General features: G+C 43.1%; 1 protein-coding gene across 11 annotated transcripts in view; it reads right to left on the minus strand.

Annotated features, from left to right (window-relative positions):
• Positions 1-246: 246 nt before the first annotated feature.
• Positions 247-25988, minus strand: part of ITSN2 (intersectin 2) — a 68452-nt gene continuing 42710 nt past the window's right edge. For 10 of the 11 annotated variants that reach the window (XM_015285036.4, XM_419989.8, XM_015285035.4 and 7 more), the window contains 22 exons: positions 23921-24309; positions 23071-23192; positions 21997-22172; positions 21423-21567; positions 20910-21112; positions 20256-20320; positions 19315-19481; positions 18947-18992; positions 18634-18755; positions 18094-18190; positions 17060-17251; positions 7190-7311; positions 6813-6919; positions 6518-6701; positions 5603-5701; positions 5264-5431; positions 4161-4373; positions 3810-3931; positions 3198-3280; positions 2975-3058; positions 2516-2689; positions 247-1704 (listed from right to left, as the gene is read on the minus strand). In XM_015285036.4, coding sequence (XP_015140522.2) covers positions 1547-1704; positions 2516-2689; positions 2975-3058; positions 3198-3280; positions 3810-3931; positions 4161-4373; positions 5264-5431; positions 5603-5701; positions 6518-6701; positions 6813-6919; positions 7190-7311; positions 17060-17251; positions 18094-18190; positions 18634-18755; positions 18947-18992; positions 19315-19481; positions 20256-20320; positions 20910-21112; positions 21423-21567; positions 21997-22172; positions 23071-23192; positions 23921-24309 — 3238 coding nt within the window. In that variant the 3' untranslated portion in view covers positions 247-1546. Of the gene's footprint in view, positions 1705-2515; positions 2690-2974; positions 3059-3197; positions 3281-3809; positions 3932-4160; positions 4374-5263; positions 5432-5602; positions 5702-6517; positions 6702-6812; positions 6920-7189; positions 7312-10343; positions 13235-17059; positions 17252-18093; positions 18191-18633; positions 18756-18946; positions 18993-19314; positions 19482-20255; positions 20321-20909; positions 21113-21422; positions 21568-21996; positions 22173-23070; positions 23193-23920; positions 24310-25988 lie in introns of those variants that run through there. The other variant, XM_040698014.2, reaches the window with a different exon arrangement.

Below are 25988 nucleotides of genomic sequence, written 5' to 3' on the forward strand. Positions count from 1 at the left end.
CAGTCAAAGAAATGTATGAAACACTGCTGCTGTTACTTCCAGCAGTGGGCAGGGGAATGGCAAAGCTTGCATTTAGCTTCAGGTGTTGCAATACTGCATGGAGCTGCTGGTGCCCTAGAGATGCACGTGCTGTTCTGCTGTGGTCCCCACCTCCCCATGCTGTGACTGCACAGCAGCTCCAATGTTGAAGCCTGAGAACAACAGCAGCTCTCTCTGCCCCACAGCACAGACACAATCTCTCAAGCGTTGCCAAGATTTAGTTTTATTTAGGATTAGAAATACTGAACCGCAGAAAACTGTTAAAAGTAACAGAGGTTGACTCAGCTCTGTAACAGGAGGGTACACAGATGGCAGTCAAGTGTGGAACCGTCAGACACCAGGAGGTATTGCGGCACCCACAGAAAACAAGGGCACCTGCTGTTCATAATTGCATGCTGTGCTTTTTCAACAAAGCAGCTGAAGGAGACAGTACAATGGTTACCATGTATCAAACCATTTACAATCTTCTTTAAACCAGCCCTAGTTTTGGTGCCCTGAAGGTTTTTGCTTGCAGCCAGTCTCATCTTGTAGATGAATGCTGTGCTAACACTTCCTCCGAGCAAACATTTTAAACTTTGCACAAACTTCTCTTGAATTTAATTCCATAAGTAAATTTTTCTCATTATTTCACATTCCCTTGTACAATAAAATATACTTTTTAAAAGTCACTATGCATCAATAGACATCTGTAGACAAATTACATTAATAAACTTATGTTTTACTCTCTATATACAATGTTGGCAATGTCAAAGCTTCAAGATTCACATGGAGGTCTGCAAAACCAAGGAACTGTACACAAATAACTTAGATTTAGGAAAACCAAAAGCTAGAAAGTATTTTTCCACATTATTGTGGGTCACAGTATTTAAAACATTGTTCCTAGTTCATTTTTTACAATGACATTGTCTCAGCAGAGAACGATTCATCCAACTGAAGTGGAAAGAAAAATCAAGTTGCAGTTACTGATTTCAGTGCAGAACTAAGTCGAGTGAAGAACTACACTTGATTCTTAAAGAATATACAATAGATTGGAGAACTCTCCAGTGCTAAGGCTTCTTCAGCATTTCATCTTTAAAACTATCGTCCTGAGACAGGAAGATTCCAGTGGATATCACTTTTCAGATTTCAAACGGAACGATTCTAGTGCAAAACTAAACCATTCCTCAGTCTGCTTGTTAGACTACGTGGTAAAATACACATACATTTTGATGCCCCATTTCTACCTAATACTTTTTATGGCCCTGAAAATGAAAACATTGGCATCCAAAAACAATATATTCCAACGTAATAAAAAGGCACTGAGCTATAGTACTGTATACACAGTAACATCTGTGTTTGCATAGATCAATGACAGCTTTGAACGCAGCAAGGGACTAAATGCAACCAGTGACTGAGGGAATCGGAAAGCAGCAGGTATCTTACTTAATGAGGAGCTTAGGGCAAGGAATCTTATAAGAAAGTTCAATCCGTCAGCTTCATTTGTCCTTCATAAATTAAAGAAGTGCTCTCAGAGGAGTGTTTTCTGGTCAAAGAGCTGCAGGTCAAAACGGACCCAGACCTCACCGGTTGGCACTTCATGCAGCAGTAAGTGCTTGGTCGTGGGGCCTTTGCTCTCCTGTTCTGTTCGGATTTTTGCTACCGGAATTTCAGTGCGACCCAAAAAATCTGTTGTACAAAAATGAGCACAAGATGTCATTAAGCACAGACATGAAGCTCAGGAGATCTGAAAGCGCGACGTTAGTCAGCAGTGCTACATGCTGCGCAGGGGAGCACCATGCGACACCTGAAGGGGAAGCCTGTCAGACAGGGGCACTCAGGGCTGCACAGCAGTTTTTCAGCATCACACCATTTCCTCACCACGCAGACTTTGATTTCAGGCACTACTTTTGGTTATTCCATTGTTCCTTCCAGCGTTAATGTTTTTGTACTATCACATTTGAAATGTTCTATCTTTGACATCTAAAATTTATGACAAGTGACAATCTCAAAGTGACAACTAAGTGATGGCACCTGTTTACATGTCAGCTGCATTGCTACAAAGACCATAAAAAAGTTAAGTACTTTGGCTCAGCCAACTTTTATTTACACTTCTGTCTCATTTCACCTTTAAAGACTACCAGAAGCAGACTGCAAAAAATATTTGGTTTCCAAGCAAAAGAAAGCTTATCAAGTTATTGCTGTGTAAACATAACCTAGCACTTTATTTTCAGGCACTGCCTACAATGACAGACAAAAACTTCTTTCAGTTTCTTCCCAGCTTGACAAAAAATAATTCTGTTCCTGATAGAAAAGCCTGAGTGGGATTGAATCTGACTGTTGGCTCTGGACAGCTATTCAGCCTCTTCAGTATGGAAGCATCGCTTTTTACACAACATTTTGCAGGAAACAATTTTATCTACAGACTGTTGGTGAAGATCCATGAATCCCAAGTCACAAGAACGCTTTATTTTCCTAAAACAAATGTTCACGCACTTACCGTCAGGAGAGAATTGATCCCTGTCAAACATGGTGATACAGAGGACATCCTGATACAGATCCTTAATGAAGAACTGGCAGTTAAAGTTCCACTTGGGGTTCAAGGTGTCCTGCATAGTCCTCGTCGTGTAGCTCTGAGAGCCCATGCTGATTTCACAGTACGGGTTACTCTTCCCTAAGCACAGAAGCAGCAGTGAAACACCCCAGCAGTGCCAAAACCTCCCACCCTGTCCACAGGCTGCTTGGACACACATCTGCACTGCTGTCCAGAAGATGTGGGGTTACATATCCCTAGATCCTATAGCAGCACAGAGATGTTTCTCCATTCAGTTCTCTGAAGCTAAACAATGGCAGATTTGTCCAGGAGTTGCAGCTGTAACCACATTTCCCAGATTGCTAGACTGCTCTCAATGAGTCTTTCCAAACCCTACAGGAACGTGAGATTATTTCCATCACTTACCATTGGGTTTACAGGCCTTCAGCTCTGTTGCTTCAATCACGTGCACCATCAAACGTCCTATTCCCGATGTCTTCTGTGAGCGAGCTGGAAATGAAGAAGTCAGAAATTGGCTGCAACCATAAAAACTGGCAGTTTTTGAAGAAAGATCCCCCCAGAGATGCACAGCATCGTTCAGAACACACTGGTGTCTGGGTGGGTGAGGGAAGAAGACAGAACTCAGTACCTTGATATGCTTTTTCACGTTTTTTCTTCTCAGTTTCAATGTACTGCTCAGATGCTGCTTTGATTTTCTGGACCCAAGCAGTGCTGCAAAGAGCAATCCCAACATAAGAGTTGTACCATAGGCAGGAAATCCCTCATCATCATCGGCTCTGCCCCATCCTCTTTTGCCATTTTTTATTTACTGGATTTCAGAGGCATCACAAGTCAAGTTCACTTAGGGACTAAAGATGCAGAGGCTTCACATTAATTCTTATGGCACGCTTCCATATGAGCCTAAATAAATGAAATTGGAATGGCCGTTTTATTACAAATTGCGGGGTTACATGGAAGACTGACCAGGACTGGGGAAAAATCCTGTGGGATGCAGGACTTGGCAGTCATAAACTATTCTTCTATACAGCTACAACATCTGAGAGCAGTAGATGCAATGCTATATCCAACTGCAAGAGTTCTGCTCTGCAAGCAGAACAAAGCGAAAGAAAACTTGTAATTCACAGAAGAGTCAGAGGAGTTCAGATCCTGATGGGGTAGCTAACCCCTGTCCTGCTCACCAGGAACACAGGCCTCAGCCACGTTCAGAAAGGTACCTCAAATTCACATTTGCGCTACTCACCGCTCGTTGATGTTGTCAGTTTTAAGTGTGTAAACTCTGTCAATGTGTGATATGTGGAAAACTGGCTCATCACTTGAAGGGTCTGTAGGCAATTTCACTAGGACTTCATTAAGGAAAACAGGCTGAAAGAAAAGCAAACATTGCTTTGGTGTCATTACCCCAACATTAAGCTGAAACTCTACAAGGATATTTAAGTATATGGTTTTTCTGCAGGGCTTTATGGTTTTTCTGCAGGGTATTTGAAAGTTGAAGGATATAAGAACAATCAGATCACCACATAAAGGAGGCAACAAAGGACTGAAAGAAAAACTACTCCGTATCAAGAGGACCACAGGGCACCCCTGCACTCACCATTTTGTACATTTTGAACTGGGAGTTGGACTTGGGGCTGAACAGTTTATCAGAGCCGGAAGAGACAAACTGTTTGACCATGTAGGTAAGCAGCAGGAAGTCGTTGAACAGGAAGCCATACAGCTCCTTGCTGCTCTTTGCCTTGTAGAGCTTGCCGCTGTGCAGGAGCTTCCGCGGTCCCAAGCAGTTTGTGAGGGAATTGAATACAGGTTGCTAGGAGAGACAAAAATCCATGAGCAGCAGCAAGTGAATGCAGGCATTAGTCCCTGTTCATGATAGAAATTGCTCAAACTGCTCAAGATCCTCTTTTCTCTTACTTAGTGAATACGGCATTGCCAGTGACGAAGAGGGAAGCTGTCTCACTATCTGTCATGGTGTCAGCACCATTCACCATTGTAAGCAGGTTAAATCTACTTACAAACAATAAATGCTCGAGTCTGGACCAGCATTCACCTCATGGCTGCCCTTCTGCTGTCCAGAAGTTCTGTTTATATAAGGAGTCCATGAAGTCTGCAGTCAGGTCACCTCTTATGGCCGAATAGGAACATAATGGCACCAGGACAGATCCTGCTGGGCTCTGTTCTCTGTCCAACCCTGGCTCCTTACAGTCAATGAGAACTGACACCACACTTCATTTTGAAGACTGTCTCAAAGTGTACACCTGAATTAGCCCAAAGGCAGCACGAGCAGAACTTTGGGGTTGGGAGTTACTTCTGTTTGTTTAACTGTTTGAATGGTATTAATTATACACTGGTAAACGGAGATTCCCCACTGTCAAATAACACTTGAACAATGGGGGCTCATCATATTACAGCTGTAAGCAACACCTCTGCCAAGAGATCAGCAGTGGATCACGTCACAGTATGGGATGTGGGCAAGCACTCTCAATTCACTGAATCACAGGACTGTAGTGGATGGAAGGGACCTCTGGAGCTCCTCTAGTCCAACCCCCTGTTAAAGCAGCTTCTCTGCAGTAAGTTACACAAGAAAGCATCCAAGCAGGTTTTAAGTATCTCCAGAGAAGGAGACTCCCCTGCTCTGGCCATCCCAAACCAAAAACAAACTGACACTGTCTCTGCCACAGAGCACTGCAGCACAGTTACCTCAGCAAGGCCTTCACACTGCACGTGGGACTGTATCCATTCCAGCCGGTCTGAATTCTCTTTCTCACGCACCCCTTCATTAACCTGAGAACACAGCTCTTCTGCACGCTCCAAGGCAAGCTTGAGGTTACTGTGATCTGGGTGATTTTCTGGAGTATTCTCTAGAATCTGGTGCAGAACAAAATGGGGAGGAACCAAGACAAAAATGGAGGTAAGCACAGGAAATAGTTCTCCACACTCTTCCAGAAATCCCCGTGAAGAGATAAGGCTTTTTTTTCTTTTGCTACAGAGACCAAAATCAAAAGCATTCTCGTACAAGATGTCGCTCAGGGTACTCACACTCTTTATAAGCAGAGGATAGCGTGTTATTCTTTGCATGGGTTTCAGGAGGAAACTGGAGAGGGGCATTCCTTTGCAGCGAGGATCCAGAGCGAGTTTCTACAGTGCAATCCAGAGACATCATATTACTCATCAAGAAACAGCTGCTTCACTGCACTGAAAAGGGTCTGATCAGATTTTATTTTTTCAGGCTTTCCAAGAAATCTCAGACTTTTAGGTTAGCAAACAATACAGTCCACTTGTATCTAGAACAAACAGGAAAGTCAGCTCTGTCATTGTGCCCAGATGCTTCGCCAGCACAGCACTGTAGCACCATTGCCCATGCAGAGTCTGAACATACAAACCATTCTAGCTTTTATTCTGACATAATATGCTCCACTCAGGTTGAAAAAAAAACCCAGAACAATGAAAAAAGCAAATGCCTGATGTCAACAAGTTCTGGCATTTCTCCTTTCATGGTTTCAAAGGTACAGCATCAGCTGCAATACGGCAGCGATTCCTCATTTCTTTCTGCAGCTGCCTGTCTGTGACGCTCACAATGTGCAACTGAAGGCCCAGCCCCTGCTGCAACCTCATGCCCCGTTGGTTTGCACATTGCAGAGCATATTCAGCCCAACAGCTTTCTTATTTAAACTCCACAGACTCCACCCCCTTTTGACCACATGGATTTTGGGAAGGTGCAGACACTGTCTCTGTAGCTTCCTAAGGTTAACCACTACGCCAAAGTAATGAGAGACAGAATGGGAAGCAGAGTAAAGTACTTGCTGAAAATGCATATAAACCTCCACTCCTTGGAAGACTCTCGCCTTATTTTTGCAAGATTTACTCCTCTGGGTTATCCTGATCTGGTCAGTGCTGGTTAGACATGCTGTCAGTGAGGAAATGCAAAGGTACAAAGGCTGCTGAACAAGATACCTTTAAGTAGTCTTTGAAATCAGCTTCTTCATCAGTTTTCTGCTGCAGCAATGAAGCCCCGTTAAGCTGGCAGCTGCAGAACCGAATGTAGGCCTGCATGTGTGACAGCTCTGCTGCCAAGATGTCCCCAATCATCTGCACTGGCATTTTTTCTCCTCCTGTTTTTTTACGCACTCGCAAGGCTCTAAAGAGAAAAGAAATTACCGTCCAGCTTTGTATTCAGCTGTCCTGAATGCAAACATTGCATACACAGCACATACACACAAAAACACGAGATGAAAATACAAGTACCCACTTCAGTAACTTGGTATTTGACATGATGAGTTCCTTCCAGTTAACAAAGATCAGCCCCATTTCCCCTTCTGTGAGACAACCCGAATCAGCCATTGGCTTTTGGAAAACCTGCAATCAAAACAATCAGAAAGGTGAGCAGCTCTTTGGAGAAAAAAATCACTCGCTCTCCCCTTAGTTAGGTCAGCACTGATTTTGCTTTGTTTTTCACATGATTTTTAGTCTGTTGGACAACCACATAACATTCACGAGGAAAGGGAGGTGCTCACACAACCTTCCTGCATTCCTCCAGCATTTCACAATTCTTAAGCATCTCTTCACTGCTATTATTAAGGACAAAGGTGGTGTTTTTCCAAACACTTCCACATGAAGGCATCTCACCTCCAGGACAAGCTGAAGATCATCCATATACCTTTCTTCCGTCTGAATGAGTTCGTGGATGTAACCCTGCCTCTTCCTTTCCATTGGCTGCATGGTATCGAGGCTTTGGAGATCAGCACACCCTACAAGAAGCAAGCCAGTAGTTCAGATACCACTCAAGCCTTCAGATGTGATGAATTCACAAAGTTATATCAACATACACCAGCCCAAGGGTCACACTATACACAGCACTTCCTTTTAAAGCCTCTGTCCACAGCAGCACTGGGTTTCAACTGATTGTGGTTTGCACCCTGCTCTCTTTATGGCTGTTTTGAGTCTGCCACCTTTTCACTCCTGTGAGCATCCCTTCTTCCCATGCTGTGATGCAGAATAAGGATTCCTGACTTCCTGTAACTTCCTACATATTTTCTGCAACCCTGTTTTTGAAGTCATGTTTTCCCCTTACCTTACAAAATGTCTGCTGTGAGATGAAGTCATCTAGAATGTGTCTGGTGCTGATTTATAGCACGGCACCTTTAATCTCGACCCTGTTTCTCAAGTACTCTGCCTCAGCTATTAATTTATTATTCAAACCACCAGGATAAATTTGCAAAGTTGTGATGCATAGCTTTACAGTTTTTTTTAGTTTAGAAACCAAATGAGCCAGAGATACATTGAATTATTCTGATGCACTGAGTACAACTAATTCAAACCATGCATGAGGACACAGAGAACATTCAATGACACAAATCCAGTTCTCTATGGTAACATGCAGACTCTACAGTGTCACACCTTTTCTCTTCATCATATGTGTTAGTAAATGTGACAGCAGTGTTTGAGGTTTAGTAACCAAACAAAATGTGGCAAAAACAAAGCAGTAAATATGTTTAGATGCGTAAAGAAAGGTAGTAAAGTGCAACTCTGATCCACCTGTTGGCCATCACGTGCTAGCAGAGCACTGCAAGGGAGCAAGGGAAAAAAAAAAGAAACAATTACAGTTTATTTAAGAGTACATATCTATCATTTGATGCAGCTGCATCCAATTTTGATAAAATCTACACCAGAAAAGGCAACAGCCAGATGTAAAGTGAGAGCTTTTCAGTTCTGCTGCAATACATCCAGAAGAATCTTGAACTTTAAGCTAAGCTTCTGAACAAGAACTAAATAAATTCTACTTCATACAAAGAGCTTTGGGATTGCAGCTCTTCCAGCTGCAGAGAATGCTGCTTTGAGCCTTAGTTGCTTCCAAAGTTATAATGAGGATAAAATTAGAAGAAAAAAAAGAGTGAAATTTTAGCCTGGTGTGATTCCTATGAAGTTTGGTATTGCATAATCCATCAAGATTGACTTTGGTTAAACGTGTGCTGCTTCTGATCTAGTGCCATTCATGTACATAGCTGGATTTAAGTTCAGCTAGTTCCTGACACACTGCATTTTAGGACAGTCAGAGCTTGTACAGTAACTGTACTTCGTTTGCCCACACTTAGACCTCCAATCTCAGCTTTGACAAAGTGCTTCTTTTTTCTATCGCAACATGCAGCCCTACAACAGGGACAGCAAAGTACTGAAGCTCCTGTTACTGTATGCTTGTATCATAACTGTTAGAAACACATGTACTCTTGCATTTGTGTCTGTCTCATTCCATAAACATCAAGCTGAAGCAAACTCTGGGAGGCAAACACACCTTTCATACACACCAAGGATAGGTATGATTTATAAAGCTTATTGCCAGATACAAAACAACAGCTGACTCAGATGGCTGTGCAGTAACCCTGCACTTGGACTCTCACAGCTTTTGGGATCAGTGGTTGAGTACTAGTTTATGTTTAAATCATCACTGCTCAAAAGCTCTGACTTGGGATGGGTCTGATGATACAGGCATGAAAACATAGCGTGGAATCCATTTAATCTGATTTTAGAAGGCTTGTGTTGGCACTGGAATCTGAAGGGAAGAAAAGCAAAGGAGAGAATAGATCAGCCTACCTAACATACTTGCCAATGTTTTGTACAGCAGCCACAGTAACCTCTTGATTCCCTGGCACAGAATGGTGAGCCTGCATCTCTGCCCATTCTCCTCCCACATTCCTGCTGCCCCTCTCCCTGCACCAGCTCTGGCACTCAGCTCACCTCCAGTTCACACCCTGGCAGAAAATGAACCGGGACTTTCCTGCTAGTTTAACAGCCAGGAGCTTCCTTTCTTGGCAGCAGAAAGCTGTTGCTTTGGCTTCTGGCTTGCAACAGCAAAGCAACACCAGGCTGCCCAAGGAACCCAGGGCAGGTCTGCCTTGCTCCCTCCTGAGCACGTCTACGGAGCTGCTGTGAGCCCGGTACCTTTGAGACATGGACCCTAATCACAGAGCAGTGCACTACTGACATATTTAGGATATGAGATAAGTTCTAGGGGAAGGAGGACACTTTCTGAAGGAAATCTGCTCAGGCACCACATGCTTTGCCCAATTCCCATGAATTTCCCCACACAAGCAACAAAATAAACACCCATTTAGAAAGTGAAAACTCTTGGAAAGACACCTCAAGCCTCACGGAGTGCTCAAGCACTTTCCCTGAAGGATCAAGCTAGATCTAAGCAAGCCCAACAGTGAAGACCACATAGGGACAGAGGTGGTCTATGCATAAACTACACATGTAAGAAGTTTGGTTCGTTTAGGGCTGTAGGTTTGTCCAAGTTTGGGGTGTGCTGAGTAGAGTGTGCTTTGTTGGTCGGTTTGTCCTTTTTGTGTGTGTCCGTATTATCTTTTTCTCCTAGGCTACCATAGAAAAAGTACATCTTGTCACAAGTGCCATGGACCAGCATTACGCAGTCCCTTCATTCCAGGCTGAGCACAGATGGATGGTGCTGATGAACAGCACCCACAGCTGCTGGCACACCACAGCAGTGTCCACCTGCCATGCCTGCGGTGGTCAGACACCTCTGTGCCTCCTGCAGCCCATGAAAAGGGCAGTTTTCCATCAGAATTTTGCCCAAACTCCCCTAACTGCTGAGTGCAGTACACTCTTTCCACCACAACAGCGGCAATTTATGATTCAGTTTGCAAGAGGTGAAAAGCAAGACTCAGTCACTGCGTCACATACCCAGGCAGCGTAACGCACATACCCGGCTATTCAGATGGGAAAAGATGTCCTCAGGTGAACAAAAAACCACAACAGACAAGCTGGGTCCATTTATGTGTCCCTTTAATAAAGTACATTTGCATAGTTATCTTACAACTTTGTTTCAACCCAAAGATGAACAATTGCCTCATGCTAAGCACAGCCTGCATTTGCATGTCCAGACAGTCATCCTCACACATTAATACTCCAACTCAAAGAGAACAACAGAAGATATTTTAAGGCAGCACACACCGTTCAGCAGCAGTTTATTGGTTCATTACATGGAAGCAGCGTTGCCCCACAGCAGCTCCCAATGCCACTGCAGGGCACAGTTTGCCAGCGTTCCTACGAGCAGATCTATGCACAGGTGGTGAACCCCACTCAGAAACACACAGGGATACAATCTGACAAAGCATTGGGATGGAAAAAATACGGGCTGGTAGGACACCCAGTTACACAACGGCCCCCATTTTCATAGAAAACAGTACTAAGCAAGTACTGTGTTGCAGGCAATGCCACCTTTTGCTCTCCTGGATGGCTTCAGATTTAATTGTTAATGTCTCGTTGCTCTGAGAAGCATTTGGGCTCTCAGGGCCAGAGAGGGGATCAGCAGTTCAGCGGGTATCTCTTGTTTTCACCCTGTCCTCAGCTGCTCCAAGACCAACGTTCTTCCCCCAAATTAATACAGCTCTATAGCTACACCTTGTTTTAAAATCCAGCCTTTAATACACCCTCGGCACAGCCTTTCCTACTGATAACCTGATATATTTGTACAGCTCTTTCTGCTCCAGCACACGACAGGAGAACAGAGAGAGCTCTCAGGCAACTGCGCCTGATGTGCACAAAGGCAGGGGCTGAGGTTTTTCCAATCAGCATTAGTAAAGCCTACTTATTATCATTATTATTAGTTAGAAGATCTGGTGCGTACTCAGGTAATACTGAAACACCAGGAGAAGCTGTGAAAGCCCCCATCAGTTTATGAAAGTACTCATCAGTTTAAGTAGAGGGGCAGCTGTTTCAATGATTATTACCACCTACATACCCCAACGTCGGGCTGCTTGTGCGAGGTGGTCCTCATACACCCCCCAACTGTACCACCCAAGAATGGGTGCAAGGCCAGCTGCTTTTGCCCAATGCCATAATGCTGTTTTTCCTGCATCATTCCAGATGGGATGTAAAGTTCTTTTCCCTTTTTTCCCTGAATTAGCAGCAGTTTGGCACTCAAGTAAATCACCGAACGTTGGGAAGTCAGCTGAGCTCCAATCCCATAGGCAAGCAGTGCCTTGTGGACATGGGGCAATTTGTAAGATCACCACATTATTAGACCATAGGGAGGGACTGCTTGATACCATTCAGCATCTTTTAGCAGAAATACTGAAAAACATAGCTTCAAAAGGCAATCAAGTCAGGCAGAACACTAGAGAAATTACTGAGCACGTCATCTGCCTACAGCAACACAATCTCATTCCGTAGCAAAATACTGGCTGAGACAAAATACATCCAGAGTAAAAATCCATTTGTAGTTTTCTGTAGGCACATTGCTGTGGTCAATATTGCACAAAAGAGATACCTCTGACCTAAAGGGCACATATACACTATTGGATAAAGCATATTAAATACATTCCGCTCTTTCTAAAGAGGTGCTGGAGAAAGGCTGTTATGTCTCTGCAGTTTGACCAACCTTTTCCTGGTCGTACCTTTACAACATTCACAGATACGTATGTATAGTAAACACGGGGTGGGTTGTAAACACTTCTGATTGCATAAGTGACCTTTGCTGTTTCGTTACCGAGTTCAGAAACCAACTAAATTAAATAGATTAATTAAATTACCTACATCTCTCCTGTTCCAATGGGATCACAGTACTAACTCCTCAGACAAGCAGCCTGTTGCTGCTGACTCCTTTCATCCAGAGGGGCATCAGGGTTACAGCCCTGCAGTTCTGCTCCCTCCCTCCTCACACCAACAGTGGTAGCGTAGTGTAACTGTGCCCCCTGTCTTAAACCCAGATTCTCTGCCTTCAGCTCCAGGTGTCTCTTAGTGTTCCTTTTCTGCCAGCACCTCTTTGCCAGGGCTGCCTGTGCGTTTGGCAGGGAGGGGGCTGATAGCACAGAGGGTGTGTAAGTACTTACTGCACTAACCGCTACGATTTGCTGTTGGCCAAAACTGAAAGCATCAGTGAGTTGTCAGAATAAAATACTTAAAGGATATTGGTTAAGGATAGGGCATATTGAGCCAAAACAACCTGAATTCCTACCACAGGGCTACTGCGAAGGAAGAAAACAAATACATATCTTCCATTCTATGCTTAAGATCTCTTTCCTCAATAAAAAGGTTACTTAGAGGCACGACTGCCCCAGAGCTAACAGATCTCAACCTTGGATCATGGAATATATTTGTAATCACAGTGACCACCAGAAGCTGAAACAGGGAGGTTTTGTTTTCTGGGTGAGCCCTACAGGCTGTCAATTTTAAAAGCTCAATATGTAGGAGATTAAATCAAGTAAATTGAAACAGCAATCAGCAAACATTTTAATTCTGCAAAGTATGTACATTACAACATCAAAAGAACACAACTCCCCATTCAAAACAGCGCAGCTAAACTGTGCAAATAGTGGGTCTTTGTGTGCCTGCAATCCCACCATGCAAACGATAACTGGATATGCATGCTAATGATCAAGGATTATCAACGCCAAAGAAAAATGCTAAAGGAAACAAGAATGAGCAGCAGTGAAAGCCACACAAAGACCCACTATCCTTTCTTTTACAAATCAATGGTAACTGTAGATAAGAAAACCCAGGATAACCTAATTTCTTGACTGGATCTAGCATTCAAGCGAAGCAAAAGGATTGTTTCAGAGATACGTGAGCAGGGCTGGCCACCCTGCCTCCACGCTACAGTCAAACTCGGATAGTGGGTCTCTGGGGTGCTTTCACACTGGAAGACAACATTGGGTCCTAAAAAAAACAAAAAAAAAATGAAGGATAAAATGAACATAAATTTGAAGAGTGAAACATATGAGTTCTACGGACAGACAGAACAACACCAAAAAGGTTGGAAAGGAATGACCAACACAGCTTTCTGAAAACAGACATCATACGCTTCTACTCTTGCAGTTTTAGAGCTATAAAAACACGCAGTATTGAGCAGCTGTGACAGTCATCACTGACTCAGAGACACACTGCAATGACTCAGCTGAAGAAAGTCTCTTCCCAAGGAAGCCTTCTGTTACGCAGACTTAACACGCCAAGTCAAGCCCTAGGCTCCTTGTAAGAGTCAAGAGCAAAATTCCCCAAGACTTCAACAAAGTCAGGATTTCTCCTAAAAAAAACTTGTGATGAGACTCAGGTAAGCAGAGCGTAGACTTGTAATGAAAAACTTCATTGCAATTGATTCATATAGGCACACACAAATCAACCTGCTCTACTATGTTCCAAGGCTGAAATGACAAAATAGTGTCTCTGGTATTTGTCCACATCGCTCAATATTCCCATCAGAAACCCAAGGCCACGAGATCTAGAGCAGGCACTGCTATGTCAGGGTAAAGGCAGATGTACGCCCTGGATTTATGGGCTCTCCTTCAGCTCGCAGCCCAGATGTGGAAGCTTGAGAAGACCTGACTGAGATTCACTGCATCTTTTTAGACACACAGAATGACAACGTGACAATAAGGACCAATTTCACATTTGCTTCCTGGATAAGGGGGGGAATATTCTGTTGAACAAAACCTTACAATGTCTGGGAATCTTCAGTTTAGAAAGTGCACTCAGATCTGTGGCATGCAATGCTTCAAAGCCACTGGTACCATGAGCTCTTACTGCCTAACCAAAAAGAGAAGTTCCTTGGCAGTAACTTTGAGTGCCTTAATATGTGTTGTCCATACAAAGATACACAAATGCACCCACCCCAAGCACATCAGTGCAGAACTTAGTTCTTCCCTATGAACATCCTTGAAAAAGGGTCAGCTTCACTAATCAGGTGATGCTGAACAGGAATTATGAACTTTCACGCACAGAGAAAATTCTGGAAAGGCAGCTCCTTGTTGAAAGGACAGGACTCGGCTCATCTCTCCAACATGTCATGTGTAGAAGTAAGGTTCTGAGGGGGAAACTGGGTTGATCCAGTAGCATTCCTAAAAACATCCAGGAAATTCACACTGCTTCCCTATGCTTGCCAAGAGCAGGAAGAACACATGGCAGGTCTGCACCACGGAGATACCGGCCGTGCACAAGATCTCACTCTAAATGGATGAGCAAGCGCTCAAAGGTAACACAGAAGGTAACACCTATTATTCCTTTAGGTAAATCTACAGCTACTTATGCTTTAAAGCCTCCTGCACATCTTCTTTATGTGGATGACTTGGGCCAGATATTAGAACAAGGGCTAATCAAACGTGAACAACTCTTACTGACACATGGTCACTGAGAACATGACTCAGTATTTTCTGTTCTACCATGACCAAAGCCTAGGTTGTAGTAAGAGAGCTGCTGGCAGAGCTATAGCACCCTGAATTGGTTTTTCCTTGCAAAGCCCTATGCCAGAATTCACCCCAACAAGAAATGATCCTTGTCAGCACAATTTCTTCTGCCCAGAGAGCTACTGACACAGCTCAAGAGAAGAACTACCTAAGGAGAAGCTTGTTAGGGAGGTCTGCAGCACAGGGATAACCAGTAAGCCCCAGTAAAGACTGGATAAAAAGGTGGTCCATATAACAGAGTTTAAATTTGAGGGGAAAGCAGAATTGTCACACACCTCAAAACTCTATGAGTAAACCCAATCTGCTTGATCCCATTCAAATACTCCTACATTCAACTGGCAAGGAGAGACACTGAGAGAAAGTTGCGTTTGTCAACAGATGCACTGCAATATTCACACCAACCAAGTAGGGATGACACCTGCTCTTTGTTGACTGCTGCTGGCTGGCCCTGTCAATGCAATCTCAAAGGACAACTCTCTTCACACAACCACAATCCAAAGGCTGAGAACAAGACAGCCTAATGATCTATCAGCAAACAATGAGAAAGACAATCCCATCAAATGTTTCCAATTGCAATTTGATCTCAGGACTGCTTTTATTAAAAATTTATGTTATATGTAACCATCTTGCACTCATCACATCCAGCTACACAAGTCACCAGTGTGATAAGCTAAGATCTTTCTCATTTTTGAAGAATTCAGGAGTGTTTAATCATAGAATGGCCTGGGTTGAAAAGGACCACAATGATCATCTGGTTTCAACCCCCTGCTATGTGCAGGGTCGCCAACCAGCAGACCAGGCTGCCCAGAGCCACATCCAGCCTGGCCTTGAATGCCTCCAGGAATGAACCTGTTCCAGTGTGTCACCACCCTCTGAGTGAAATGCTCAGCCAGAACCTTAATTTCATGACCTGTCTGGATGTAATCTATGTTATTTCATCCAAATAGTGTGCAAACAAAAAGTTTCCAAAGGAATACGTCAATCTTTTAGATAAGTCCAATCAAAAGTAGTTTAGGTTCAATCTAAATGCAGCTGTTTTTGACATCAGTCAGTCAGAAACATTTAGAATACATAAAACAAAAATGTCTTACCAGGAACATTAGCACAGATGTAATTTAACTACAAATAAAACCTCAAGAATGGGTTTGGCCAGGTACGACAGCTACTGAGGAGACAAGTCAAGCTGTCTAACCCAAGCTGGACCTCCATCACCACATTTGGGAATTCTTCTCTAACAACTAAACTAAGTTCATCAAATCTCAAGTGCAAGCTGCTCCCACAGATCAGCTGCAGGCCTTTAAGGGTATACCTCAACCAGAATTCCAGGTGTATGCCTTTATACTGCAAAACATACAAATGATGCCGCCTAGTGAGAAAACAGCAAGTGAAGGGATGCGGCTTGCTATATGAAAGGACAACTTTCATATCACCTACCCAAACCCTAACAGGCTCCCAAAGCCACAAATGCCATGGACTGATGAAACGTTGATTTAATTAAAGTGCCCAAGGATGAAAAGCTGAAAGAGGAGTAAGAGCAGTGGTAATTTTCTCTGAGGAAAGCTGACAAAAGAAACAACAACTAAAAAAAACCAAAAGGGTGGGTGGGGGACCAGAAACATTTCCTATATTTATGTGCAAAAAAAATCCTCAGGAAAGTGCCTGAGCTTCAGACAGGCGAATATTCTGGCATTCAGGTCTCAGGGTGTTGCTGATGAGCTTCAGTTTAATGTTGCTTTGATACACACACCTTATTTATCAGAGCTGGACAAGAGCAGCTGTGAGCCAAGACTGACACATGTGCCACAGACTACTTCACTTATTAATGTTAGAATTTTTGGTTTTTAATCCTTTGTGATTACTTTTGCTGAATTGATAAATTGTTAAATTTAAGTTAAAGATGATTACAGCAGACACTTTTTTCATGGCTTATGAAACTTGTGGAAGTCCTACAATGAAGCATAATACACCTGCACTGGCTTCCAGTCAATACAAGCTATCAAACACCACATATCTGTACATCAGCCGCTCTTTTAGGTGGACACCCACCAGGTGTATCGCCCTAGCTCACCCTTGCACTCTCACTACTGCACTCCAGCTGGTCGGTAATCTGATGGTTATTTGTAGGTTAAATAGAGAAGTATTTCAAGTACAGAGTTCCAAAGAACAGTATTTAAAGAAAGAGTATTTAAAATCCCAATAACTTCAGTTGATGTTTGGAACTCAAAATTCCAAGCTCAAAGCAAAAAACAGTAATGCACTTTTGTAAGAAAGAAACAAAATGGTTTTTAATAAAATTGTTGCTTACACTGCTGACTTGGATCAGAATCTGTGGTCATCTTCACGTAGTTGGAAGGGAAGAGACCTGTCACACCATTGATTTCTCCTTGCCACCAGTCAGCATCATCTTTGCTCAGCACGTTAATAAGCTGCCCTTTGGAGAAGCTGAGCTCGTCTTCATTGTTTGCCATGTAATCATACATTGCTATTACTTGACACACTATGAAGAAAAAGCAAAGTTAGCAGAATGCTGTGACACAAAGCATTGAAGCAGTTTTTCAGTATCTTGCATAGACACAGGAAAGAAACAACAATTTCACGTGAACTGCTACAAAAGAAAAACACCAGATGCAATCACAGCTTGCTATGGAATCAAGTGTACTTCTGTCTCTTCCATTGGCTCAGCACAGAAAGTGAGTTTGGTCATCCTGCAGATTCTACTTGTGAGAAAAATGCAGCAAAGGAAGCGTGCACTGCTCATCATGAGCTGCAAGTTCCAGCAAAGGGAAGATTTGTCCAGGAAACCACTGTACAACCAAAGCATGGCTGTGGGGACCTCCACACAACCAGAAAAGCTACTTTTCTGTGAAATCATCTCATTTGTACTCAGGTATGGAAATGAAAAATACACAGTGGGACGTACAGCTCAGTTTCCGTCTTAGAAAGAGCAGTGCATGGAATTCCAAGGTGCTTGCCAATGACTGCTTGTTTTCTGTAGGGTTTTTGCTAGGATTTGGTAAGGAGTTTCCAAATGAGGTGAGTGTGGCTCTGCAATGCAGGCAGAAAAATTAAAAAGCCTTACAAATAGCATAGGCTGGGGCAGGGACCCCATGAAGGATTGCTGTAAACACTTGGGATATTTTCCCTTTCGTGGACAGAAATAATATCTGAATGGACACATATGCCAAAAGACTCAGATTCTGAGTAGGACTTCACCTTCGACAGCAAAGCACAGTAAGATAAGGCCATTAAACACAGTGTTAATTCAAATTAGTATGTGAACAATCAAAGTAGATCAATTATACGCTCTAAACGAAACACAAATAAAACCATTTTCTTCACCTGAGGGGGCAGCAGATGTGGTTCGCTCGCTGCTCGGACCCAGTAACTTCACGTGGCTGGCAGGGAACCATCCTTTCTGTCTCTTTTTCCCTCTTGCCTGTTGAAATGATTATTACACAGTCAAGAAACAAAACAGCTTAAGGACTGGAAAAACACAACAGATGCAACACGCAGTTCTGCCTATGGAAAACAAAGTTGGTCTTCCAACAGCAATTAAGCACTAAGCATCTCAAAAGGTAAGATCTGGCTAAAGGATGGAACAACCAAACTCAAATAAAGCTGCATCTTAATATGTTCTGACAAATGTGTACATTCTAAGGTTTTAAGTGCAGCTAATTATTTCAGTGCACAATTTCACAGTAGGGCTGTGTATCTACTCTAAGGAAATTCCACTTACATACCAAATAAAGAGTCTCTAATGAGGTACTACAACTTTCCAGCCAGCTTTCAGAGCACTCTACTCAGTTCATTTCAAATTAAACCAAACAACCCCTCACTGCTGCTCATCAAGTCAGAATTACTGACCCTCCAATCACTCACCTGCAGCTCTCCTTGCCACCATCCACTAGCATTTTTCTTCAGGATAAGTATGAGCTGCCCAGGAGCAAGACTAAGCTGTTCACTTCCTGATGCAGCGTAAGCAGTAGTCACCTGAGCAATTTCTGAAAGGAAAGGATATTAATTGTCTTTGTTATATTTTCACTACGATTAAGAGCTATTTCCAAAGAAAGAAGCTGGTATTTATCTTGTAGGTAAACGCAGCGGCAGACCTTAAAACACTGCTATGAACATGCATGCTTTATTAATCACTTAAAACACAGTCCAAAATGTTGAAAAGTTATAATGCACTCACCAGGTTTCTTATTTATTGTTCCAGTTTTGCCAGCATTACTAGACCCCTGTAACAAAGACACAACAATATTCTTTTCATGTTTAATAAAACCAGTAGAGTTTATTTACGCTGTTTTTAAGCACGTGGCACGTATATGGAGGCTTTGACTCTGAGCCCTTATTTAACAAAACAACGAGATCCTGCTGTGAGACCAACAACGGGATGCTGTCATTAGAGCACCGATTTGAGCTCCCTAGGATTCTCTTTCCTGTCAAGCAATTTAATCTCTGCTTAAAATCAGCGTTTAATAGACAGGTATCAATAACAGAAATACACTAAAATAGAGAAAAAGCATCATGAGTTATGCAAGGCTCAAAGTAAGAACTCACTTCTTGATCCTTTGGTCTGACATAATTGGAGGGGAAGATCCCAGTTCTGTCATCAATGCTCCCTGTCCACCATTCCCCTTCCTTCTGGGTCACCAGGATTTCCTCACCTTCGGTGAAAGTCAAGTCGCCAGGCTCAGAGCTTGAATACGAATACAGTGCAACATACTCTGCAAAACAGTACATATAAAGGTGGAGAGAACACTTCCAGATAGGAGGATAAAAGTCCACCAGACATAAATATCTTGGATGTCAGCGCCCCTCACAGTGTCTGTAGTGTGGATCATGTCATAGAATCACAGAATGGCCTGGGTTGAAAAGGACCACAATGATCATAGCTTCAACCCCCTGCTATGTGCAAGGCCGCCAACCAGCAGACCAGGCTGCCCAGAGCCACATCCAGCCTGGCCTTGAATGCCTCCAGGGATGGGGCATCCACAGCCTCCGTGGGCAACCTGTTCAGTGCGTCACCACCCTCTGGGTGAAAAACTTCCTCCTAATATCCAACCTAAACCTCCCCTGAACACCCTAGCAAGCCTGTGAAACAACCTACCCTACAGATTGCCATCACAGCTTGCCTCATGCTCACACCTCTGAGTGAAGGATACACAATGTTTTACAGACATGAATTTGGCAGTGAGTTACCACACTTGGAACAGACTGCAGATAAGCAGAAGCCTGCAGAACTTACACCCAATTGTACAAAGCAAAGCAAAAAAAAAAAAAAACAACTGAACAACCAAGCAATCAAACAAAATCAAATCCAACCCACCAAAACCAAGGTGCCTACGCTCAACCTGAATATTACTTTAGTTCTCATTTTCGGGTTCTCGTAACAATAATAGCTCAGCATTTGCACTGTATTTTCTGGACAAGCACTAAAGGAATTGCTCAGACATGTCTCACATATTTCAGCTCCGTCACACGCTGTTATGCACTCTTACCCTCTCCTGCTGGGTAGGGCTGTGCACTGGACTTCTTCTTTACTGCTGCATAAATAGCTTCTGGTCTGCAGAAATTAAAAAGGATGTTTGAGTAATCAAAATGCTGACCCACGCATTCCTTTATTAGGATGAGCCTAAGCTCACTCAAGTGTCTCCAAGTTGCTATTTTTTCATTACAAAAGCTCCCTCCCCTTTCAAAAAGCGACAGGTATCACCGGTTTTAAGACCTAAGCAGCAACCAAGAGCACACCATACTACAAAACTAGAAGGTATTACTCACAAATCATTCACATCCATAAAGATTTTTGCCCAAATTCTCTCATTCTGAAGTATTTCTAAGAACTTTCGTCATAACACGATGAGAACAATTCAGACACAATGGTGCAGCCAAATCCAGCATTAACAAGAGTGAAGTAACTACCCTGATGAATAATCAGCCACCCCTGACTTTTCACAGCACTCACCTTGGAAGACTGTTTATTTACACAGCAGTGAGCCCAACATTAATTGGCTTCCAAGAATGAAATAATAAAAGCCTACAACTGTACGGTGTAAATCAAACAGCATTCAGAATCTGCACTGCAATCATTTTGCACTCTGGAACACCTCTCTCTGCAAAGTGCCAAATAAAATACTAATCAAAGTCACACTTACTCCTCTTTCTTCTCACTTCCAGGTAAGAGCTTGACGTACGACTTGGGAAACCAACCCCTTCCTCCATGCACCTCCCCAAACCACCAGTTTTCCTGCTGCTCCAGGACAGAAATGATATCATTTTTTGAGAAGTTCAAGTGGTTATCTTTTTTTGCAGTCCAAGAGCAAAGTGCTTGTGCTTTCAAGTTCTCGACAGGCTGCCCCTGGTAAGACAGAAGCAGAGATGTGTTAGCGCTCCCCCTAACTGGTGCGAGCGTTAGACATGCACAGATGCATCAGTTATTGCAGTCTAAGCAAGTTCATTCCTAACTGTTGGCTATTTTTTCTTCTTTTTGTCTGGACAATGTTTTACAGAAATGACTAAGAAACAACCTCCACTGTTTCCTATCTGTTACAAACATCTTGCGTGTTTAATTACAGGTGAAAACTATCATAATTCAGAAACATACTGCACGTGTCCTCTTGGTCAGCGGACCACCGATGGATGGAATAATGTCAGAAGACACAATATACCTGGCCATGAATGGGTGACACAGATCCAGGGGACACAGTGCGGGTAAAAGCTGACTTCTGTTGCCACGCTGCATTAACGTTCAGGCTGGAGAAATGTACGTTCTGGTAATCCGACTCTTCTACAGATTTGCTTGGTGAAAGTGGTCTGCAAATTGAAAACAGACATAATAAACACACAGCACTTTTGATTTTAAAAGCACTTCATATAGAATCACTACTTTTTAAAATACAGATACAGAACAAGCAATGCTACTGTTGTGGATGCCCCATCCATGGAGGCATCCAAGGCCAGGCTGGATGTGGCTCTGAGCAGCCTGGTCTGGTGGTTGGTGACTGTGCACATAGCAGGGGGGGTTGAAACCAGATGATCATTGTGGTGCTTTTCAACCCAGGTTATTCTACATGCTACACAATGAAAGAAAAGCCTATCAAATACTTAAAATAAGCAAACTATGACTTTCCAATAGGCTCTTCATTAAGTTCTCTTCTATTTTCTGTATCACTGACTGACACCACGCAGCACATTACCTTAACTTTGAACAAGCAATCTGAACACAAATATAACAAAACTCACTCTGAAGCAGCTGAGGTAGTAGATAAAGATACTGTGGGAGGAAGTAAGGCCTTCTTAGGAGATAAAGCTTTTTCTCCTTCTGGTATTCTTTCCACATAGTTGCATGGAAACCAACCAATACGTCCTTGGAAGCTCCCATAAAGCCAGCCAGGCTCTCCAACATTTTTTTCATCAACCTATGGACAGGAGGATAAATACAAAGAAAACACAATTTGCAGTGTGAAACAACAGGGTATCTATCATACGTCAGCACCCAGTGGTAGGCCAAACAGCACGAGCAGCGCTCACAGGGTCTGCATTTGCAGTTCTCCCTCCTACCAGAATTGAGCTGCTTACACACTGATGGCAATGCAGTAGTACTGTGTCTCCAGCAGCTCCTCCCCAGGTAACAGACCAACTCGGTGACTTGTGAAGGCAAGCAGAGACAGCCTCAGGTGTTGTGCTCCTTCAAATGGGGCACAAACCACGTGACACTGAGGGACCACAGGTGACACCAGGAGCAATTCTGGCTTGCCAAAATTATGATGCGTTGTGTTGCATTTTATTGACTGCGTGGCCAACGAGCAGAGGCTGACTAGCTGAGCAGCACATGAAAACTGGTGCAGTTTTAAGAGCTGTGCTGATCTTAAGTGAGGAAGCCCAAATATTTCTCAGAAATTTTAATTTTTAATAAAAGACACAATGTGCTGGGCCTCCAATTAACTTTATTCACAATGCATCCAAAAATGTTGCTATTTACTGTAATGATTAAGTGTGGAGCATTTGTGCTACACTTCTATGTCAATACGGAAGCCTCCATAGTGCTATGCATCATCAAAGGCAGAGTACGAAAAAACAGGCTAAAATTAGCAGCTAATCAAAACCCAGCAGCCAGTTAGTTTAGTTGAGACTGGGGGCAGAAGAGGAGGTGGTGGCTGCTGGTGTATTTCTATAATAAGACAGGAGCAGTTAAACGAGACAGCTAATTATATCTGAAAAGGAAGCCAAAACAACGCCAACCTCTTTTGTTTCCTCTTAGGGTCAGAAGAAGGGAGCTGTTTTGTGACAAGGTAAGTAGCAAATGGCAAATCTCACCTGAATTATGTCTCCAGTATTAAAGCTCATCTCATCATGATTCCTTGCTTCAAATGGATATAAAGCTCTGTAATTTACAAAGGCAGCGGAACTTCTGGAGTCTGAAGCACTGATGGTGTTGCCTGAAATGATAAGAAAACTCATCACCATTTAAGGCCAGGCTGGATGTGGCTCTGGGCAGCCTGGTCTGGTGGCTGGCGACCCTGCACGTAGCAGTGGGTTGAAACCAGATGATCAATATGGTCCTTTTCAACCCAGGCCATTCTATGATTCCATCTTTCACCCCAGTTGGTTCTCACTTAACTCAGCAATTAAACCAGTTAATGAGAACTGGCAAGAACTAATGAAAGCTGAATTAAAGTCAAGTCATCTTTTAGGAAAATACTGTTAAACAAGGATTTCTGAAGACCTACAAAGAAAGTTAGGTTGGCTTCAGTTCTTTTTTTTTTTTGTTAATCAGAGGTACTGAGTGGTGCAAAAACAAGTCAATTTCAGTGTTAATAAATCACTGAGGATTACCTGTGCATCCACTCACCATCTGACAAAGCTCCTCCATGTTAGCCTGCTGCTTTAACGACAGAAAGATCAGGCCTTACAAAAAAGCTACAGTATTTCTGTTTCCAACACCTACAATTTGTTAGCGACAATCACTGGAGGATTTGCCATTGGGGCCATAGGTGGTGAAAACTGCTAAAGACAAACTAAAATCAATAGGATGATCTACAGCTAACCTTGTGTTTTGTTTACAATATGAGGCAGTAAGTCTGCCACAGTGTCACATTAATACACCTCAAGAATGAAAAATGACTTAGGAAATCAAGAACCAAGGCAACAATGTAACTAAGATTACCTTCATTTGTCCAGGGTGGCTTAAGACTTTTACCCTCTGTTGGTTTCAACAGATCTCCAAACTTTTCACTTGTGTTTAATTTAGCAGTGCGTTTCTCTGTCTCGTGAGAGGTGGTGACTTCTTTTGTCTTCTTTATTTCTCCATTCTGCTTACGCCTCTCCTCAGCTTCTTTTGCCATTTGTTCTTGCTTTCTTTTCTCTTCCTCCAGCTGCCTCTGTCGTTGTTCTGTTTCTCTCAAGATCCCGGCTTGCTTATTTTTCTCCTCCTCTTCATGGAGCTTTTCCTGAGCCTTTTCCTGCATTCTCTCTTCCTCTAATCGTTTCTTTTTCTCCTCCTCTTCCCTTCGGATATTTTCCTGCCATCGGTTCTCTTTCTCCCGTTTTGCTTTCCTTAAAAAAAGAAAACGAGAGAGGGGTAGGAGAACATTCATCTAAAACTGAAAGAGATTCTGTTCACAGAATAATCAACTTCACTTGTAAGCGAACTTGCAGGCAAGCCTGAATCTATGATATCTGTTACTTTTCTCTCTGGACAATAAGCTCTTCTACAGGAGACTGCTTTATTTACACAACAGTGCCAGGATATCTCACGTGTAAGTAATAAATGGATTTAAATTCTTAGGACAGGGAGACTGCCACAGAGATACCTGCCTCCACGTACACTTCTGCTCACCTACACACAAGCAAGACATTGTCCATGAATTTAATACAGGTGGCTTGAAGCTGTCCACCACGGCAGCAATCTGCCAAGCCCCATGACTGAAAACAAAGATTTCCAAATGGATGAATAATAAAATTACACCCTGTTATAAATATAGGAATAGACTTTGCATGTTATCTTTGTTGCTTTAACTCTTTGTTTTCAGCATCTACTCAGTGTTTATTGCCACACTGCTGCCACACTCTTCAGCTACTAAGCATAAAATGGGTAGCTGACAGCAGAAAGTCAGGAGAGGAGAAAAACAGTGGCATCTCAGGACAGCAAATATAAAACCCCAAAAACTACTGCTTCTCAGTCAGCAACACAAGAGAAACTACACTTTTTGGGAATGAGATGAGAAAGCAAGAGGCAAGGACTGAAAAGCTTGACTTCTCAGTACAAGCTGAGCAATGTAAAACCAGCACCTCATACATGAACCAGGACTACATGAATGATTTGCTCAAAGACGTATTTTAATGTCCTGGTCCTCCTTCTAAAATAGGAATCAAACTTACAGTTCAAAACTGGCTCACTTATTGAGTTCCTAAGATTAACACAGGCAGTGGCACAGCTGCCCAGGGAGGTGGTGGGGTCACCACCCCTGCAGGTGTTCCAGAACCATGGGGATGTGGCACTGTGGGCAGTGGGCATGGTGGAGTGGGTTCAAGTTGGATTTGGGCATCTTTAGAGCATTGGGTTGGATTTGGGCATCTTCCAACCTGAACAATTCAACGAATTAAGAAGTCAATGTCCTTCCTACTGTCTAAGTACCTATCTCACAACTGAATTCATATACATGACAAAGAACTAGCAACTACTCAAGAAATGCTTTTAAGGAAATATTTAAGAACTGTTCAAAGGTAACAAAACAAGGTAGAAAACATAAGGAATTATCAATTTGGAGTACTGCGTCCAGGCCTGGGGCCCCCAGCACAAGAAGGACATGGAGCTCTTGGAACAGGTCCAGAGGGCCACTAAGATGATCAGAGGGCTAGAGCACCTCTCCTATGAAGAAAGGCTGAGGGAACTGGGTTTTTTAGCTTGGAGAAGAGAACGCTCCGGGGAGACCTCATTGTGGCCTTCCAATATTTCAAAGGAGCGTATAAACAGGAGAGGGAACGGCTGTTTATGAGGGTGGATAGTGATAGGACAAGGGGGAATGGTTTTAAACTGAGATGGGAGGTTTAGGTTGGATATTAGGAAGAAGTTTTTCACCCAGAGGGTGGTGACGCACTGGAACAGGTTGCCGAAGGAGGCTGTGGATGCCCCATCCCTGGAGGCATTCAAGGCCAGGCTGGATGTGGCTCTGGGCAGCCTGGTCTGCTGGTTGGCGACCCTGCACATAGCAGGGGGGTTGAAACCAGATGAT

This window comes from Gallus gallus, chromosome 3, assembly GCF_016699485.2.
Source record: "Gallus gallus isolate bGalGal1 chromosome 3, bGalGal1.mat.broiler.GRCg7b, whole genome shotgun sequence".
In the NCBI taxonomy this organism is placed as follows: domain Eukaryota; kingdom Metazoa; phylum Chordata; class Aves; order Galliformes; family Phasianidae; genus Gallus; species Gallus gallus.